Source organism: Schistocerca nitens, chromosome 2 (assembly GCF_023898315.1).
Source record: "Schistocerca nitens isolate TAMUIC-IGC-003100 chromosome 2, iqSchNite1.1, whole genome shotgun sequence".
In the NCBI taxonomy this organism is placed as follows: domain Eukaryota; kingdom Metazoa; phylum Arthropoda; class Insecta; order Orthoptera; family Acrididae; genus Schistocerca; species Schistocerca nitens.
Genome location: NC_064615.1, coordinates 736,852,445 through 736,874,119, shown reverse-complemented (window position 1 = coordinate 736,874,119; position 21,675 = coordinate 736,852,445). Strand labels below are relative to the sequence as shown.

Sequence of the window (21,675 nt, the reverse complement as noted above, 5' to 3'; positions counted from 1 at the left end):
GTAAAAGTTCGTAATTCATCTTATTATTAGGTGTTGGAACATACTATAGAATGAGAAAAGAAATAATAAATCATCCTTAAAATCTCATGATACTCTTTACATATCTAAGAAGTCGAATGCAGTTCGCGCGTGTCTGACCCTGACCAAGTAAATGTGAATGCATGAATTCTCGTTGCGTTAAAGATTCTTGTGAACATGTACATATGTGAGAACTTACGTTTCTACAAACATATCTACTTTTAAGTCACTGAAATAATTATTATGCTGTTGGACGAATCATACACGAATATATTTAATGAATTAATTTTTCCTGTACATTTTGTGTACGTCTTACAGCGAATATTGTATTAATAGGTTTAGCATCAAGTAAGCAGTTGAAAAGTAAATGTAGGTCTTTATTACCGACATTTGTATAGATGTTGATAATGATTTAATGTTAATAAAATGAAGCGGTACATTGAGGATTATGAGTCAAACACGTACACGACAGCGCAGCATTTGGAAGATATCAACGTTGACCACTTTAGAATCAGTAAAGCATCACAAAAGTTACATTCCAGTTGTTGCGTTTAGTATGGCAGTAAACTGTGCCAGAAGTTCATGTAGGGCTCATATAACCTCATTCCTGGCTTCAGAGGAGATGTTAGTTCCATGTAGAAAGGCAGCGATTCGTTGTACGCCTCCCATTTTTGTGTCAGCATTGAGTTCAGTTCTGGAGTCGGATTACTGGAACAAAAGCAATAACATTTATAAATTGTATTGGAAACAGGTGTACAAGAAGACGTTTACAATCGATACCGAAAAGTTTGTCACATTTACATCTACATCGATACTCCGCAATCCATCCTACGGCGCATGGCAGGGGTACCCCTTACCACTACTAGTCATTTCCTTTCGTGTTCCACTCGCAAATAGAACAAGGAAAAACGACTGTGTATTGGCCTTCGTACGATCTAATTTTTCGTATCTTATCTTCAAGGTTGTTACGAGCAATATATGTTGGAGGCAAACAGAATAGTTCTGCAGCCAGCTACAAAAGCCGGTTCTCTGAATTTTCTCAATAGTGTTCCTCGAAAAGAAACATCGCCTTCCATCCAGGGGTCCCATTTGCGTGCCCAAGGCATCTCCGTAACTCTTGCGTGTTGGTAGGACCCATCAGTAACAAATCTAGCAGCCAGCCTCTCAACTGCTTCGATGTCTTCCTTTAATACGACGTGGTACAAATCCCAAATACTAGAGCAATAGGTCGCACCAGCGTCATACATGATGTCTCTTTTACGGATAAACCACACTTTCCTAAAATTGTCGCAATAAATCGAAGTCGGCCATTTGCCTTTCCAACCACAATCTTCACATGTTCGTTTCATTTCATATCACTTTGCAGTGTTACGCAAAAATAATTGAATAACGTGACTCTGTCAAGCAGGGCCCCACTAATGTTGTACCCAAACATTATGGTTTTATTTTTCTTATTCATCAGCATTAACTTATATTTTTCTACATTTAGAGCTAGCTCCCATTCACCAAACCAACTAAGAATTTTGTCTAAGTCAACTTCGACACATTACCGTACACATCAGCATCATCAGCAAGCGTCCACAAATTTTTACACCAGAACAAGCGAAAAATTCATATACACATGCGCCAGAAAATTTTACGTTTCTAAGATATTAATGAAAACACATTTTACAAATTTGTCTGATCAGATATTAATAATACTCGTAAGTATTTAAAATATACACATCTTGACTGTAGACATGCATGCATTTGAGGATAATGGTCTACCGTATCCTTTCAGTGACACGCAGCTGGGATGGAAATTTTCAGAGGCTTCCATGAACATTGATGAAAAGTCTGTACATTCGGAATGTAGTCTGTGTAAACGAAGTGCTTTACGTGACTCAATATAAATCATATAAATCAGTCCAATGGACTGATATGTGCAGTCGTGAAGCTAATAGAACTGGTTGCTTCCTTCATGTCTATGTTCGCTGCACAGGATGGTTGTAATTCAAGCGTAGTTACTGAAGGAGGTGCAGCGTGGGCTGTAATTACCGTATGGCATCGAAACTTGGTAGACATGCAAATGCGTTAATGTGTATCCGAGTAACGCTTCAGAAAAATTGTTTCTAATTTTGGTCACCAGGTGCTAATCTGGCGCTGAAAACTGTGTGACGGTACGATATACACGCTGTCATTTGACAAGCCATAACGTGAGTTGGCTATCGAGAAGATAGACCGTACACTATTAGTGAAATTGTTTTCTGTGAACGGCAGAAATTATTGCGCTGAATTGAGAGATTACCGCCGACTGAAAGGTTTGGGGAGGGGCCCGATATCATTAAATGGTTTAAAGAAGACGAGAATGAAATTCGAAAGCACTGGCGAGCTTGATGTGGCAGCTGGAAGAGGAAGGCGCCCTTGGTAGTGCTAGTGCTCGTGGAGTCTCATGAGAATTGTCCATCCCAAGATCAATAGTAAGGAAAGTTCTGCAGTCTGTATTACTCTGGTACCAGCATAAGATCCAGACGATGCAGCAACTGAAACTCAAGATCTGCAGCAATATTCTGAATCTTCGATTTCTGGCGTGGATCGAGGCTGATGACGTGTGGCTAGGCAATATTCTATGGATCAACGAGCCACATTTCACAGTGCAGGGTGCAGTAAATACACAGACCTGCCGAATTCGAGGTAATGTTAAACAGCGTGTTGTGCACGAATAGCCATTGCACTCGCCGTACCTGACTGTGTGATGTGGGAGTTCTCAAACACCTTAATTATCGGTCTGCTCTTCTTTGAAGAGAATATACCCAGAGGGCTGTCACGTCTACCCTGCCGACTGCACATTATCGAGACCGCCTTGTACAGCATATCATTCCCGCTTCGCAAAAGGGCAAAAATGTGGAGACCACTGTTTTCGCGCAAGATGGGACAACACATCACGCCACACGTCCAGTGAAAGATCTGCTTACTGCAACGTTCCACGAACATGTTACCTCAACAGGTTTCCCAGACGCGTGGCCTGCAAGATCGTATGGTCTAAATCCATGAGACTCTCTGCTTTGGGGGTATCTAAAAGAACGCGTTTACCGGGAGCACTTTCGGTCTCCAGCTGACCTTAATGCCAGTATACAGGAATACGTTGCTCAGATTCCACCGGAACTGCTGCGAGCATCTGTTGATCTCATCATTTTACCGATGCAGCATCCCGTCGACGTCTCCAGTGCTCAGATTCCACAGATTGTGCAAATGGAGGATAATAATAAAATCAACATTACGGCTTTCTTATTTGTTTGATCTGTTCTGTTCACGAAGCTTTCCTAATCCGTTACGTATGGAAACAATTCTATACGTCTTTCTTACATTCACACCACTAGATTTTTGCCTGGTAACCAGAATTAGCACTAGTATTTTTCAGCGTAAATCTACCAAATTTTCCTGCCATTCGCTACTTATAGACCGCACCTTACATCTGTCAATAGCTGCAATTTAACTTCAGCCGCTCGCTGCCTAAGACCCGATTAGTCTCGAACAATGTGACTGAAACGTGATGGGGACCATTACGCAAACAGTGCACCCGTGTTTATTAGTAGCTGGACGCCCTGTAATATGTCTGAAAGAGAGTTATGAATAAGACTGACACGCTGTTGAAGGCAACCACACATTCGCTCATCACTAGTGTCGCGTAGCTCATGCTAGGAGGGGGTATGCTTAAATATTAGGTCCAAAAATTATGCCAGTACTGTAGAATGCGGTGTTTGTGTTCTTTTGGAGTCTTCTTGTTTGATGGTTGTGAGATGGTTTCAAAATTATGTAATTCTAGCATGCGCTGATTTTTCGTATAGTTTCCGAAAGTCATATTTATTGTACTGTATGAGCCTAAGGCAGAGTGAAGAAAATAGTACTTACTCGTACTTAGCGAAGTTAGTCCACATTGCAGTCATCTGGTCTCGGAGAATAGCCCCGTCAGATGTGGGATCAAGCCAGAATGAAAGGAACATATATGCTATGTCGATAGCATGGCCCACGCCTGGAAGATAAGATAAAACATAAATCTAAAATAGCTATTTTGTTCTTATATTAACGTAACAAATGTAAGGAGCATTTGGTATTTCGTTTCTGTTGATTACAATAACTAGGAGTTCTCAGTACGAAATTCCGCACGCAATAACATCATGATCAAATTTATGTATTATAACAGGGAACCACCATAAGAAAGTTAATTATACAATTCTTGCGAAAGCCTCATAGCGATAAATCTATATATAAGTGATTATTAGATTGTGCATCAATAATCAGCGCATGTTGTGTTACATTCACGAGCATAGGATAAAGAGATAAAATTGAGGTATATGAAGATATACAACGCTGAGGTGGAAATAGTAAGAATACAAACTCAAGGAGTAACACAGCTACTGTTTTTTGGGATGAGGAGTTCGAGAACATGATCATTAACGTCGTACATTTATAGTCATAACTTGGAAAGGCATCGTATAGTTAGCAAAAGAAAGACTAACAATGAACTTTGATGTAATTCATAGTATGAGAGACTATGGCTGACATTGTTTACTGTTGTTTTATTTGGCTTCTCTCTTGTCTTTACTCTGCAGCAGAAGAAAGAAGCAAGACTATGCTTTATAGTCCCATTGAAGACGAGGTGACCAGAGGTGGAATGGGAAAGCGTGGGTACAAAATCGACCGTGCGCTTTCAGACGATCCATCCTGGTGTATACGGAAACGAAGGGTAACCTAAATCGGATAGGCTGGGCTGGGATTTGAATCCCTGTTTGCCAGGATGCCTCCAATTTTTGACTGCTGCACCGCCTTGCTTGGTACTGCGTGGTTGTAATTAAAGTGCTATTACTCAGGAAGATCCAGTGTGGGCTATAATTATCGTGTGTCACCGAATCTTGGTATATATGCGAATGAGTTAATGTGATGGAATCAATTTACGCTGAAAAAAACCGTTAGTTCCTATTTTGTTCAACAGGTGAAAATCTGTCGCTATGAACACAAGAAAGACATACAGAAATGCTTCCATAAGTAATGGATTGGGAACGGGACTTGGCAGAGAAGGTCAAATAAGCGAGAAAGGCATAATGTTGATTTCATCATTAACCGTTATGGATTGTGAAATGACAGCGTGGACGTTATAACGTCATACAAAAAATGTACAGTGACACATTTGCACCTGGTGGCCAGAATCGTAACTAATTTTTTTCCGCATTAACGCATTCGCATATCTAACATGTTTCGCTGTTATACCATAATAATTACAGTCCACACCTCCGTGAGTAGCTACACTTTAATCACAACCAACTCATACTGAACAGCATCGAGTCTGTTTGTCCTCTATGATATCGCAAGAGCATAACAGTAGAATTTATCTGAAGAGTTACCTGTTATCGACGATAAAAGCGGACACCTGGATCAAAGATACGAAGTGCAGACAGATAAACTCTTTGTTACTAGACATCATAAATCATTTTAATAGTTCGTTTTTGTTACATTATTTAACATACTTGGTTATGGATTATCGAGTGATAAAATACTTTTGTCTTTTAATTTCATGTGGGGACTGTTCTGTTTGCACCGAACTGTTCTTAATCACGGAGCTACGAACTTAATTTGCGTACATGAATTTTCCAGCGGTACAAGTAAAATAAGTAAGCATTTATTTCACTTGACGACAGATCAACCGATTTCCAGTCAGCTGACGATCTAAACGTTTTGAGATACAGATTAGTGGAACGAAATCTTGCAATGAGTATCTACATATGTTTGTAATTCTACATCTCTAAAATTATTTATTGGTGGTTAAAGTAATGTATTCTGTTATGGACACTGGAGACAGTAAAATATGGAATGAAGTTTTATGCCCTTCTTGATGTTCCAGTTACATCCCAGTGTTATCCTCCATCTGCTCCCGTTTAAAACTTACGCCGATCTAGGGAGCAGAGAACTAGTATGAGTTCTGTTTACCCTAACCATCGTTGGTATTCTGGACTGCCTGGATGATAAAACAGTAGATGAAAATTTTAAAAATAGGTACTATATCTTATAAATGTGTCTTTTCACATTTATTAAGTAGCCATATTTTCCTGCTTTCGATTTTCTGTAAAATTAATTTAAGTATCTGCTTGAAGAGTGGAACGTTCTCTAAAATTTCAAAAAAATGAGACATCCGTCACCTCTTTCATTAGAACATCTTTCATTGAACCTATTGACCAAATCAGTCTTCGATGACGAGATAAATATTCAGATATTAGTTAACTCTAAGAAATATGCAGTCCATTCTCTGTAGACTTGTTCTGTTTGTATGAAAAGTCTTGTTCAGCTAATATGACAATTTTGGTTATTCTCTGCAATCTCTTCACGCCTTTCAAACAAGCAAACGCTGATGGATAATGAAACCACACACGCCTTTCAATCATATAAACGTTGGTCGAAAATGAAACCACACAGTTACTGCTGCTTTTCAAATGTCAGTTTACTAAGTAAACTTCATTTGGTTTAATAATTCCTGTACTATTTTACCCTTACACATTCACTTGCCGTAGGTTAATCGTTTATATGCATAAGATCTAAAATGGAATTTAAACACACTGTTGGGGATATACACTCCTGGAAATGGAAAAAAGAACACATTGACACCGGTGTGTCAGACCCACCATACTTGCTCCTGTTCCAACAGGACAATGCACGTCCGCACGTATCCCGTGCCACCCAACGTGCTCTAGAAGGTGTAAGTCAACTACCCTGGCCAGCAAGATCTCCGGATCTGTCCCCCATTGAGCATGTTTGGGACTGGATGAAGCGTCGTCTCACGCGGTCTGCACGTCCGGCACGAACGCTGGTCCAACTGAGGCGCCAGGTGGAAATGGCATGGCAAGCCGTTCCACAGGACTACATCCAGCATCTCTACGATCGTCTCCATGGGAGAATAGCAGCCTGCATTGCTGCGAAAGGTGGATATACACTGTACTAGTGCCGACATTGTGCATGCTCTGTTGCCTGTGTCTATGTGCCTGTGGTTCTGTCAGTGTGATCATGTGATGTATCTGACCCCAGGAATGTGTCAATAAAGTTTCCCCTTCCTGGGACAATGAATTCACGGTGTTCTTATTTCAATTTCCAGGAGTGTATATTATAGGAAATACAGTGCATTTTTTTTCATATTTGATCGTACTCTACACTTTTCATTAGTACATTTGACGTACTATATTGTTTGTATGAGAATTTCTAATATGTCTATTTCTTTTCTTAAGGAGACCTGCATTCCATAGAAACATTCACGTAGTCTGTTCGTAATAAGACTTACCTTCAGGATATCGGTTGAATGGTCCGTCGTTGTAAGTAAATACATAGTAGTATACAGGCTCTGAAGAATAGTTAGCCATATTCCTTACGACAGCGTCAGCTCCCTCCACGAAAAACATATGAGAATCTAACTGAAAATTATAATTAAAAATATGAAAATAATAAACCTGGATCCAGTCAAAATATCATTTTTTAGTAAGAGTATGAAATAAGCGAATAAACACTTTATTCCCAATGATATTACATAAAATAACAAACAAAAACACTGGTACAACGGACATAACTTTCGTGAGTTACGTATTTTACAGTGAAACTTGGAACCAGAGCTATACAAAACGATTTTCTATTGTTTTAACTATCCAATAACGAAAAGTGCTATTACAATTTTTCTATGACTGTATGAAAAATATAAGAAACATAGTTTCCTATTGTAACATTTGTACTCAGACCGTATGTTGGTCTAGGTCTTGCACGCAGAAAACAATTGATAGTGTTTAGTTCACAGTGAATTCCACTTCATAGATGAAACATACACTCCTGGAAATGGAAAAAAGAACACATTGACACCGGTGTGTCAGACCCACCATACTTGCTCCGGACACTGCGAGAGGGCTGTACAAGCAATGATCACACGCACGGCACAGCGGACACACCAGGAACCGCGGTGTTGGCCGTCGAATGGCGCTAGCTGCGCAGCATTTGTGCACCGCCGCCGTCAGTGTCAGCCAGTTTGCCGTGGCATACGGAGCTCCATCGCAGTCTTTAACACCGGTAGCATGCCGCGACAGCGTGGACGTGCACCGTATGTGCAGTTGACGGACTTTGAGCGAGGGCGTATAGTGGGCATGCGGGAGGCCGGGTGGACGTACCGCCGAATTGCTCAACACGTGGGGCGTGAGGTCTCCACAGTACATCGATGTTGTCACCAGTGGTCGGCGGAAGGTGCACGTGCCCGTCGACCTGGGACCGGACCGCAGCGACGCACGAATGCACGCCAAGACCGTAGGATCCTACGCAGTGCCGTAGGGGACCGCACCACCACTTCCCAGCAAATTAGGGACACTGTTGCTCCTGGGGTATCGGCGAGGACCATTCGCAACCGTCTCCATGAAGCTGGGCTACGGTCCCGCACACCGTTAGGCCGTCTTCCGCTCACGCCCCAACATCGTGCAGCCCGCCTCCAGTGGTGTCGCGACAGGCGTGAATGGAGGGACGAATGGAGACGTGTCGTCTTCAGCGATGAGAGTCGCTTCTGCCTTGGTGCCAATGATGGTCGTATGCGTGTTTGGCGCCGTGCAGGTGAGCGCCACAATCAGGACTGCATACGACCGAGGCACACAGGGCCAACACCCGGCATCATGGTGTGGGGAGCGATCTCCTACACTGGCCGTACACCACTGGTGATCGTCGAGGGGACACTGAATAGTGCACGGTACATCCAAACCGTCATCGAACCCATCGTTCTACCATTCCTAGACCGGCAAGGGAACTTGCTGTTCCAACAGGACAATGCACGTCCGCATGTATCCCGTGCCACCCAACGTGCTCTAGAAGGTGTAAGTCAACTACCCTGGCCAGCAAGATCTCCGGATCTGTCCCCCATTGAGCATGTTTGGGACTGGATGAAGCGTCGTCTCACGCGGTCTGCACGTCCAGCACGAACGCTGGTCCAACTGAGGCGCCAGGGGGAAATGGCATGGCAAGCCGTTCCACAGGACTACATCCAGCATCTCTATGATCGTCTCCATGGGAGAATAGCAGCCTGCATTGCTGCGAAAGGTGGATATACACTGTACTAGTGCCGACATTGTGCATGCTCTGTTGCCTGTGTCTATGTGCCTGTGGTTCTGTCAGTGTGATCATGTGATTTATCTGACCCCAGGAATGTGTCAATAAAGTTTCCCCTTCCTGGGACAATGAATTCACGGTGTTCTTATTTCAATTTCCGGGAGTGTATTTAAAACTTTTGTTAGAATGAGGATCTCCTGGTTTGGGTACATGTGAGTAGTAGTGTTGCTTTAACAGACTCATTTTCGACCTTGTTAAATACTGTGTGCACATGACTGAAAAAAGAACTGTTTTCCACCAGGATAAAGTATTTATTTCTCTTTGCAAGTGGTCTTGAGTTGCAGTTGTACGATGAGGTGGACTGTACTCGAGCAGTGCAACAAGGAAAAGGTCCAAGGCACCTTATCAATGGCGATACCACAGCCGTTGGTCGAGCAACAAAAAGTGACAGTTCAGAACAAAACTATGAAGTGGACCATTTGTTTTTGCTGCTCTATGACCTGAGCGTCAGAAAAATTGTGTAAAATCTGCGTGACATAGTAACACTATGTTTCACCGGTATAATCATCGTTACTAATTTTATTCTTTTTAACTGGTAATAGAGGAAACCAAAGAGTTTCTTATGTTCCAAGTAACTCGAAACTTAACAATTACTCATCCTCGGTACTACAATTTGTACGTCAAGTGTCAGCACTAGCGCACGTTGACGTTGCCCGTTGAAGGGGTGCAGTCAGTTGGGAATCGGTAACCTGGCTCACTTCTATAGTTATTTCACTCTGCGAGAGTGCTGAGGTCAGATAAGTGATTCACAAATGTCTGCATCAGGTTTAAATTCTATACCCTCTACAATGTAACTGAACGGTTTGAAATATGCTCGTAGCTAGTCACTTTTTAAGTGAAATACGAATCTGGGAACTCTTTTTACTTGAAGAGCCACTTTGTAGATTGGCTGCACCGTGCAGGAACTCCAGAAGCTATAGAAGTACGGAAATATTGGAACGAACTGTTGGTCGACAAATTTTGCGTGACAGTTTATACTTTCCAGATGAGGAATTTAATCGAGTACTTCTGCCACTTACCAAAGCTGTGGTGAAATTATCCTGCACTGTGATGTCGCTGCCATTGTAATAAAACTGTTTCACTGCACGAGCGCCATTCAGCCGTTCGGCTCTGGTCGGAAGTCTCAAATCACAGCCAATAATTGCCTCAAAGTTTTCGTTGAAGAACCTAATACCTTCTTCTGTTGCTAGCGTTGCATTACCTGCAATGAAAAAAAATCAAACGATTGTTACTTCCTGTAGTGAAATGTGTTATCACTGGCAGATTGTCTGTTAATTGTACCACTCATTTGAGCTCTTCTGCTTTAGGTGTCTTCTTTACATTATGTATCACTGATATGCTTAGGTGCTTTTTCACAACCTAGATTTACGTAATGCTAATACGTCTCTCAAAATTAACAGCAAATTAATTGTCAGAGGCCAAATTTGAAGCGACTTCTAAGTAATTGAAGTCAATAACACTTCTAAATATTTCATCCACTCGATACTGTTTTGCTACCCACTCCGATTAATACTGTATTTCGTCATGTAATTCTACACACAGAGGTCTTGAGAGTTCTACCTGATTTGTATCTGGATCATGGGCCTTTTTAATATGCTACAAGTTTGGTTGCATTAATTATTTGATGTCACACCTTAATGACATGGAACGAGTATCTTACGAAATAGAAGTTCTGCTGTGAAATTGGTAGAGGTTTAAAAATTTCTCAGTTCAGTTTTAGCATTTTATAAGATAAGTGATAACAGAATATGTTATGGATAAAGTCGATGAAGAAGAATGCCGTACCGTTATAACATTTGTTTTTTTGGACGTTTTACTGCCAACAGAAGTTGATCGTAAGTTGTCAGCCATTATAAAGAGTTCGCTGTTTTACTTTGAACTTAATTCAGTGATACTTCTATTCAAGATGATCGTCGTCAAGGTCGATACTAAACAATGATCAGAATTGTAAGTATCTATAAAATGCATGACATGGTGTTAAATGAAATTAAGATATGTGAAATATCTGACACCATGCGCATATTTGAAGAATTAGGTATAAGAATGCTTTGAGCAAAGTGGGTACCAGTTTGTTAAATGATAACCATTTAAAAGAATTTAATACTTTTCACAGCTTTATATCCGCGGGTGACATGTTGGTGCTTTAATTCGCGGCACAAACGAAACAGCAACAACGCACTGAGTGGAAAGCCAATGCCCCTTCACCTACGATGAAGAAATCACTTTCTTGTGACAGAAAGACTATTCCCAGAGTTTTCAGCGATGCAGTCTTAAGATAAAGTTGCAAAACATGAAAAATTTTAACCTTTGTCACCACATGTATGGAGGAGAAATGCAAAGTGGATGCTGCACAGTAGTGGCTTCTTGGAGGTGCGGTTGCGAATTGAGCCCGCCAAGTTGAAGCCCGATGTGGAATGGTGCGTGCGCTGCAGTTGTGAGCAGCATAGGCCAATTCCAGTCCATAACAGAGAGTCCGTCGAGGGCTGAACCTTAATTATTGCTGCTGAACGACAGATCACAGTGAACAGTGCCAAATGTCAGCATAGGTGAGAGCTCGTGGTTTTTTTTTCTGCGTTTCATTCTCTACTCGGACGGATAGAACAGCCTGTTCGAGGTGAAAGTTTTTGTAGACGTTGTGTCTGGGCGTTTAGCTCACCACTTTAGCATGATAGTGCAGCAGGTAGCCGGTACACTAGCTCTTAGGCGCCATGGAAACGAGAACCAAAACAGCGTCAATTCCGTACGACAGCAACCAGCATTGCACAATGTCAGGGGCAATTCACGACGCCACCGCTGCGACCAGGGCGCTCGTCTCGCTGACGGCGCCAGCCCCGTAGCCCCTAGGAGCCGCGGTTAAGCCAGGCCTTCTCGCTTCTGCCCTTATACTTGGTCGCAAATGGTCCACAATGGATATTTCCACTCAAGCGGTACTTGTGATGTTGCACGGCAGGGTCCTGCAGTTGAAGCCTGCTCACCAGCCAGGGAGCGCTGCCAACAGAGATTACGTCGAGCCCACAGCCATCAATGTCTTCACTGCGCTCTGATTGACCTCTCTGAGCACTGTAACCCGGACTGTGTTTTCTTGCAGCTTGTTACTGTCTCATTTTCCTGGACAGCCATCCAAACCTGTGGTACTTTTGGACATAGACTTTCGTCTGATAGAGTCATTGGGCTTGTCTATTATGGCAAACAGTTGCTTTCTGTGACGTGCTCGAAGAGAGATATTACTGGTTTTTCCTTTTTGTTATTTACACGTCAAGAGCTACAGAAATGGCAATTACTGTTTAATGTGGTTAATAATAAATGAACTCTGAAGAGCCAAAGAAACTAGTACACCTGCCTAACATTGCGTAGGGCCCCTGCGAGCACGCAGAAGTGCCGCAACGGGACGTGGCAAGTACTCGACTAATTTCTGAAGTAATGTTGTAGGAAACTGACACGATCAATCCTGCAAGACTGTCCAAAACTCCATAAGACAACGCGGGGATGGAGATCTCTACCGAACAGCACGTTGCAAGTCATCCCAGATATGCTCAATAATGTTCATGCCTAGTAGCCAGTGGAAGGGCTTAAACTCAGAAGAGTGTTCCTGGAGCCACTCTGCTGCAATTCTGGAAGTGTCGAGTGTCCCATTGTCCTGCTGGAATTGCCCAAGTCCATCGGAATGCACAATAGACATGAATGGATGCAGGTGAACAGGCAGGATGCTTACGTACGTGTCACTTGTCAGAGCCGTATCTAGACGTATCAGGGGTCCCATATCACTCCAATTACACACGCCCCACACCATTACAGAGCCTCCATCAGTTTGAACAGACCCGTGTTGACACGCAGGGTCCATGGAGTCATGAGGTTGTCTCCGTATCAGCACACGTCTATCCGCTCTATAGAATTTGAAACGAGACTCGTCAGATCAGGCAACATGTTTCCATTCATCAACAGTCCAATGTCGGTGTTGAGGGTCCCAGGCGAGGAGAAACGATTTGTGTTGTGCAGTCATCAAGGGTACACGAGTGGGCCCTCGGCCCCGAAAGCCAGTATCGATGATGTTTCGTTGAATGGTTGGCACGCCGACACTTGTTGATGGCCCAGCATTGAAATCTGCAGCAATTTCCGGAAGGGCACTTCTGTCACGTTGAACGATTCTCTTCAGTCGCCTTTGGTCGCGTTCTTGCAGGATCTTTTACCGACGCAGCGATGTCAGGGATCTGATGTTTTACCGATTACCTGATATTCTCGTGAAATGGTCGAACAGGAAAATCCTCGCTTCATCGCTGCTTCTCCCGTGCGCCGACTATAGCACCACGTTCAAACTCACTTATAAGTCTTGATAACCTGCCATTGTTGCAGCAATAACCGATCTAACAGCTGCGCCTGACACTTGTTTTCTGCCGGCCACGGTGGCCGAGCGGTTCTAGGCGCTTCAGTCCGGAACCACGCGGCTGCTACGGTTGCAGGTTCGAATCCTGCCTCGGGCATGGATGTGTGTGATGTCTTTAGGTTAGTTCCTGCCTCGGGCATGGATGTGTTGTTATGTCTTTAGGTTAGTTAGGTTTACGTAGTTCTAAGTCTAGGGGATTGATGACCTCCGATGTTAAGTCCCATAGTGCTTAGAACCATTTGAACCATTTTTGAAGTTATTTTCTTATATAGGCGCTGCCGCCCGCAATGCCCTATTCTGCCTGTTTACCTATCTCTGTATTTGAAAACGCATGCCTCTACCAGTTTCTTTGGCGCTTCAGTCTATGTGGCCATTAATAAATGTATTTTGCCTTGTCTACCTGGGAGTAAGTTCTTGCTTACTGATTCCTTAGCAGACACTTCAATAATGTCCATGTTCCTTCTTTTTCTTTTTTTCGGCCAAGTACCACGAGGTGGTATTGGGAGTGCGGTAGATAATATCCAATTGGAGTTACTAGAGAGTGGATTTACAGTTCCTGTTTTCGCCTTACACCCATGGGAAACTTCACAAAAACCTTGAGCGGAATTAAATGGACTGAAGCTACATTCGATATACTACTGGGACAATACGTTGCAAAGAATAATATGAAGCCCTATGCGTGTATGAGCGACGTAATGGACAAAGACCACTTGAGCCATTGGGTATAACATGGGCTGTTGCCTCCTTTTTAGTGACAGTAACCAAACAATTATCACTATATCAGGTAGACCTCAAGAACGTAAGATGCTGTTTCTCTCTCAGACACTCAACATTCCACACTTCAACAGGATGTTCTGTGTCAACAGACAGCGAAAAATGAACATGTCTTTTTGGAAGAACAACGGGTAGGTATGACTAAAACGCTGGTCAGCCATCATTTAAATGACAGAAAAACGTTATTCGTAGTGGTGAAGCTTATATCTATTTGTAAAGCTTGTTTCTGATTTTTCATCGCTTCTTCCACGTGCCAACATGATACCAAAGACGATAAACTTTTGATATTAATTTAGCCATTTTTTAAATAACAATACTCATTTGCTTTTCCATATCTTACAACAAACCGTTTGCACGTCTTTGCTTACGTGAATATCAACAAAAATAAAACAAGGGTTACTGAATATTGTAGAGATGCATACGGTGGTGCCGGCGGAATTAAATCAGGGAATGAATTTTGCTATATGGGTAGCAAAATATGCGAGAAAATATATAATGCAGACTGGCAATGGCGAAAAGTGTGTTTCTGAAGACGAATAATTTGTTAACATTGTACATAAATTGAAGTGTTAGGAATAATTTTCTGAAACTATTTGTCTCGTGTAGAACTGAAACGCTGGCGATAAGCATTATTCAAATAGAAAGATAATGGAAGCTGTTGAAGTTTGGTGCTACAGAAGAATGCTGAAAATTAGAGGCGTAGATATAAATAATAAAGAGGTGCTATATCGGATTAGGGAGAAAATAACCTTTATGGAAGAATCTGATTAAAAGAAGAAATTGAGTGATAGGACACATCTTGAGGCGTCAAGGAATCATCAGTTTGATAATGGTGCGAACTGTATGTGTGGAGGCAGTTCGGGGGCGGGGGAATGAAACTTCTAGAGAGAGACCAATGCCTGACTATTGTTAGTAAGTCAAGCCGTATAGGCTGCTGTATTTCTATAGAAATGAAAAACTGGCACAGGATAGACTGGTGTGAATGGTTGCATAAAAGCAGTCTTCGGCCTGAACACCAAGGAAACATTTCGAGTCAGGCGAAAACTTTCAGCATGATTTAAAAACCCCATAACTTCGTAGTTATTATTTATCAACTTTGTTCTTCGTTGTTAAACGTATACCTATATTTAGTTATTTCTTTTCTTGGTTCCTGTAAATCAAACATGTCAATATTTGGTGTACCTTTCATTTTCCTTCATTTGCTAGAGGAAATTATTCTGATCAAGATATCAAGTTTCGTTTATCCTGGTCTTACCATCAACGGAGAGGAATGAGTGTGCAAGAATTTAGAACCCGTAGCCATAGAACCAACAGGGGATATTGGGAGTGTACAATAAATTACAGCACAAATTTTCACTTGTCGCCATCGAATTACTTCAATGTCCTCATGCGACTGACTTCAGTATTTCTCTTTCATCATGTATATACAAAGGTGCAGAATCACGACTGATGTCGGAGACACGTAGTAGTAATACTAACAAATTACAATAGTAGCTCTAAAACTATTGAGAGTTGTCATCCAAAAGGAACTTGTAAATCCTTTCCATACAAACCGTGAATATTGTTTACTAGTTCGAGGTCCGTGACTCCCGACATGAATGGGACGCGATTGTAGCGACCTTCAGCCACCAGCCGCCACGGTTCTTCAGTGATAAACGCTGCTTCGTGCTCTGGTTCGGCACTGGGGGCCCAAACGCAAGTGCCGATACTTTGACTATCCTATTACAAAAAATATTCATATGTTAACACTTACACACGCAATAATTCAAAGTAAATGTAGCAACGTTCACAAAAAATTTAGACAATACAGAAATGGCCATCAATTTAAGGCAACTGTATGTATGAGATAGTGTTGTAAGCTTCTTTACCACAACAAAGATAACATGTCAGGGGTGTTTGATCAACATTTTATTTTGTTTTAATGAGTGCCAGTTACACACAGATATTTTTAATTTAGGACAGCACGTTAAATGATAGGTTCCTAATGCTGCTAAAGATACATTCTGCATATCATTACTATTACTACATGCAAATACTGTAGCCTCTGAAGTAGAATTGACTATATTGATAGGACTACATTATAACAATTGCATTGTCAGTAACAGTATCTTTCATTTATCAGTCCTTAACTTCTCTATTGTGTGTAGTAGTATATATGATGAGTCTCACAAAAAGGATAAAATGTTACTTATACGAAAGGATCTTATGTTCCTATTCGTCCTCGACGAAATAAATGCATATGTAAAATGAAAGAATGTTGGTACAGAGGTTCACTTCCCTCGGTTTTATTCGAAAATGATGCAGCAACTTTAATCCCATCCTTCAAGACTTGTCACCCGATCTGAACTAGAGGACCTGCTAGTATGTCATACATTGATTCATGTACTCTACTCACATCTGTTTTGAGCCCAAAAACGTGTCACTACGAATTAGCTCTTCATTTTATTAAGTAATTGTCATAGCATTCATTGCCATACTTGCACTCCCTGATCTCATGCTACAGAAATCATTTCATCCTTTGAACCCCTTTTATTATTACCGCCATGTTGACGTTTCTGTAACGTCAGAATCACACGCGGACGTCTATGGATTCCTATACAGGATAACGGGCGTGCTATTTTGGTGGGAATAACTGCTCATATTTTTTTCCATTCCTTGACATGAGAACTCTATCAATACTAGGCATACATTATTATGTTGTTCTGTCTGTAACACAGCGTATCGCTGAGCAAATAAATCCACAATGAAAGGAAGGCAACCGCGCCATACTTTAAAATCAGCATGGTAGTACTTTCTACAAACGTGAATACAGTACGAGTGATTATCAAGGGTTCAAATAAAGTGATATACACTTCCTCCGGCTAGCCCAACTTCCGCAGCGATCACAGAGGGACATAATGGAATATATACCTGCTCTGAAGTAAAAATTTTGAAGAGTATGTAGTGAAATAAAAATACACTGACAGAAAAAAATCGCAACACCAAAAAATAAGTAACGTAGATTAATGAAGTTTCGGGAATACACTTGTCTATGTAACATGTGTAAGATGTAACATTGCAAGAAGATTGGTTAATGTAAGCTCGAGATAAACCACTGCAAATGTGAAATGCTGGTATATTAATAACCGGCTGAATGTTGAATGCACTTTCATGCATTGTGTTGTACAAGTGCTGGATGTCAGTTTCTGGGGTGGAGTTCCATGCATGCTGCACTTACAATACAAGGACGGTTAATGCTGTTTGTGGATGACGCTGGAGTCGTCGTCCGATGAGGTCCCATATGTGCTCTATTGGAGACAGATCTAGTGATCGAACAGCGCACAGTAACATGTCGACATTCTATAGATCATGTTGGGTTGTAACAGGGATCTGTGGGCAACTCTGTAGAGCATGTTGAGTTACACCAGCGGTTCGTGGGTGAGCGTTATCCCGTTGGAAAACACCTCCTGGAATGTTGTTCATGAGTTGCAGCACAACGGGTCGATTCGCAAGACTGAGGCACACATGTGCGGTCAGTGAGCGTGGCATAACCAGGAGAGTGCTCCTGCTGGCATATGAAATCACACCCTAGACCATAACGCACGGCGTAGGTCCAGTGTGTCCAGCACCCAGACAGTTTGGTTGCAGGCCCTTAACTGATGTCCTTCTACTCAACACACGGCCATCACAGTCACCGAGGCAGAACCGGCTTTCACCCAAAGTCGCAAATGGTAGTCAGCTGTCATGTAAAGTGGCTACATTTCTTCCAGGTCTTTCTGCAATATTGCTAAGGAACATCTAGATTCTCCTAGTCCTATATAGACTAGAATGCAGATCGTTGAAGAACGAATTCTGCGTCAGTAAATGTAGACAGAGCTGCTGTTATATCATTTCAAAATCAACATATTCTTCGATTAAGGGTGTAGTTGCGGAGAGCCTACGTCCGCCAAGTGCACCATAAAAATGCGACTTTAAATCCAAGCTTAGCTGTTAACAATCATCAGAAGCTTAGTTTCGATACTGCTATGCATATTCTTCTTTCGATGTACAGTTATTAGCAAAGGTGTTTCTACTGTCCGTCTATTTGGCATCACTGTACACAGCAGGATCATGTGAATTACTCTGGTGTACACGAATGCGCTTGTAACTACTTACTAACATGGTCAGTTGCTCCGTTGTTGACCGTGACGGGACATTACAGTTGACTTCTACCTCCACCATCATTGACAAATGGAGTTCCGTAGTTTTCAACGACAGTCACTAACTGTGCTGCCGCTAGTCCTGTCTCAGTACTACACTGAGTGGCCAAGTTAAGGGAAGGCAGAGGACGTGACGTTTGATTTTTGGCTGCTGAAACCTACCTCTCCGGACATCTACAGTGGTTGGACAAAAATACTGAAACGCCACGAGAAATGCTTGCTTGAACATAAATGCAAATGCTAGCCATGCCTGTACAATGTCCTCATAATGTTACAAGTGCAGGTCGTGGTCGGAACAGTATTTTGCGCAGTTTTGAGTGCATTATGTCTGAGCAAAGTACTTCGAACTTGGGCTAATTGTTGGTGCTCGTATGATGGGCACTTCCGTAACCAGGGTAGCCGCAGTTTTATTGTTTCAAAAGGCACCGAATCTAAGATTTATACCGCATACGGGGAAAGCGAAGAAACGTTGCTCCCGAAGTAACATCGCGGACGATAGTGTAAGTTAAATGATCGTAACAGACGATCCTGGAAGCGGACTGTGACGAAAAATAAGAGGAGGACAAGAAGACAAAAAAAATGGTTCAAATGGCTCTGAGCACTATGGGACTTAACATTTGTGGTCATCAGTCCCCTAGAACTTAGAACTACTTAAACCTAACTAACCTAAGGACATCACACACATCCATTCCCGAGGCAGTAAGGTTTTCAAGGTAATCTTGTACCATTCTTCCCACAAAATAGTGGCAAGTTCGGGTAACAATGGTGGAGGAGGATAGCGATTATTCTCCTTTCTCAGCAAAGTGGATCACAAAGGCTCAATAACAAGGAGATCTGGTGACTGGGGTGGCCAGGGGAGACGTGACAATTTTTCCTCGTGCTCAGAAAAACAGTTCTGGAAGATGTGACCTTTATGTACAGAGGCCCTCTCGTCTTGGGTAACAGCATCGCTATTTGAGAACAAACAGCGTACCACGGAACGGACCTGCAGCCAAAATGATAAAGTTAACTGATTCTCCCGTCGTTTCTTGGTAGAACAACACCTGTACAACATCATCAAAATGGTCATATTATCCTTGGCTGTACTTCGACCTTGCAGAGTAAACATGGGGGCCATAGGATACCACGACGTGGCTGCTCAAATCATCACCGAACCCCTCCATGTTTCATTTTTGGAATGTAAATTCTGCCAGTAGTAGGTCACAATGTGAAACAAGACTCATCTGACCAAATGATTTCCTTCCATTTTTTCGTAGTCCACTTTTCATGGTTTGGTTCAAAAATGGCCCTAACTAATCTAAGGGCAGCATACACATCCATGCCCGAGGCAGGATTCGAACCTGCGACCGTAGCGGTCACGCGGTTCCAGACTGTAGCGCCTAGAACTGCTCGACCACTCCAGCCGGCCATCTTTAAGAGCTTCCACAAAAAATTCGAAGGCATTACTTTTCAGCACGTCCTTGTAGATACGAAATACAGTAGAAATGAACATTTTTGACGTAAGCACATGTAAGTAACTTCGAGCAAGTGCATACCTCCTCTGAAAGGGCGTAGTAAATGTCGTTTGCTAGGGTCCGTGCATCCACGGTTTTGAGAAAATCTACAAGCTCTGTGGTGTTCTGCCCTGAGAATCCCAAATGCTGCGCGAAGCGTATTGCTCTGTCTGTTGCGTTTCTCGAGAAACCCCAGGGGCTCAGAGCTGATCCGCTCATTGCTATGGCGTTCTTGTACAGACCTGTCAACGAACAGAAATGCGGATTAGTCACAGCAACAATTTAGCACTTAAGCTTAACGATAAAAATAATATAATAAATCTAATGTAAATGAAATGTGCATTGTTACGCGCGAAACGGCTTCACATTTGAACTGATGAATAAGGCTATGCATTAAATACTAAAGGCAGCAAATAAAGTTTATGCGCCGATATATCGTCAAGTTTTACAGTATACACTGAGGGGACAGCCATGCGATAGCGATATGAATATATACAGATGGCGGCGCTATCGCGTACACAAGGTATAAGAGGGCAGTGCATTGGCGGAGCTGTCATTTCTACTCAAGTGATTCATGTTAAAAAGTTTCCGACGTGATTATGGCCGCACGGCGAGAATTAACAGACTTCGAACGCGGAACGCCAGTTGGAACTAGAGGCACGGGACATTCCATTTCGGAAATCGTTAGGGAATTCAGTATTCTGAGACGCACAGTGTCAAGGGTGTACCCAGATTACCAAATTTCAGCATTATTTCTCACCGCAGACAACACAGTGGCGGACGGCCTTCACTTAGCGACCGAGAGCAGATGCGTTTGCGTAGAGTTGTCAGTGCTAACAGACAAGCAACATTGCCTGAAATAATAGTAGAAATGGATGTGGGTCATACGACGAACGTATCCTTTAGGACAGTGACCCAAAATGGGGTGTCAGTGGACTGTGGCAGCAGTTGACAGACGCGAGTGTCTTTGTTAACAATACATCGCCTGGGCTTGTGAACACATCGGTTGGACCCTAGAAGACTGAAAAACGATGGACTGGTGAGATGAGTTCAGGTTTCAATTGGTAAGAGCTGATGGTAGGGTTCCAGTGTGGCGCAGGCTCACGAAACCAGAGACTCAAGCTGTCAACAAGGCACTGTGCAGGCTGGTGGTGGCTCCATAACAGTTTGGGCCTTGTTTGCATGGAATGGGCTAGGTCCTGATTGTATTCGGCTACTTGGAGGCCATTTACGACTTCATGCAGCCAGACAAAGATGCCATGTCATCTAGCCTCAAATGTTCACGACTGGTTTGGAGAAAATTCTGGATAGCTCGAGCGGTGATTTGGCCATCGAGATCGCACGCCATAAATATCATCGAATATTTGTGGGACATAATGAGAGGTCAGTTCGTTCACATAATCCTGCACCGGCAACAGTTTCGGAATTATGGTCGGCTAAAAAGGCAGCATGGGTCAATATATCTGCAGAGGACTTCCAACGACTTTTTGAGTTCATGCTACGTCGACGTACTGCACTACGACAGGCAAAAGGAGCTCCGAATCGATATTAAGATATATGCCATGACTTTTGTAACCTCAGTGTATTTTATCAGTGAAATAGGTTACGTTATGACACTTACTTTTTTGGAATTGAAATAGCTCTTCTCCAATATAATATCGAAAATCTACACATCCTTAAT

The 21,675-nt window shown here is 42.4% G+C and overlaps 1 protein-coding gene across 1 annotated transcript in view; it reads right to left on the bottom strand.

The window, feature by feature from the left end:
* Positions 1-374: 374 nt before the first annotated feature.
* Positions 375-21,675, bottom strand: part of LOC126236950 (esterase FE4-like) — a 33,335-nt gene continuing 12,034 nt past the window's right edge. The window contains exons 4-9 of the mRNA XM_049946645.1: positions 20,037-20,236; positions 15,877-16,042; positions 10,188-10,369; positions 7,322-7,451; positions 3,910-4,030; positions 375-726 (exon numbers count right to left, since the gene is read on the bottom strand). Coding sequence (XP_049802602.1) covers positions 570-726; positions 3,910-4,030; positions 7,322-7,451; positions 10,188-10,369; positions 15,877-16,042; positions 20,037-20,236 — 956 coding nt within the window. The 3' untranslated portion in view covers positions 375-569. The remainder of the gene's footprint in view (positions 727-3,909; positions 4,031-7,321; positions 7,452-10,187; positions 10,370-15,876; positions 16,043-20,036; positions 20,237-21,675) is intronic.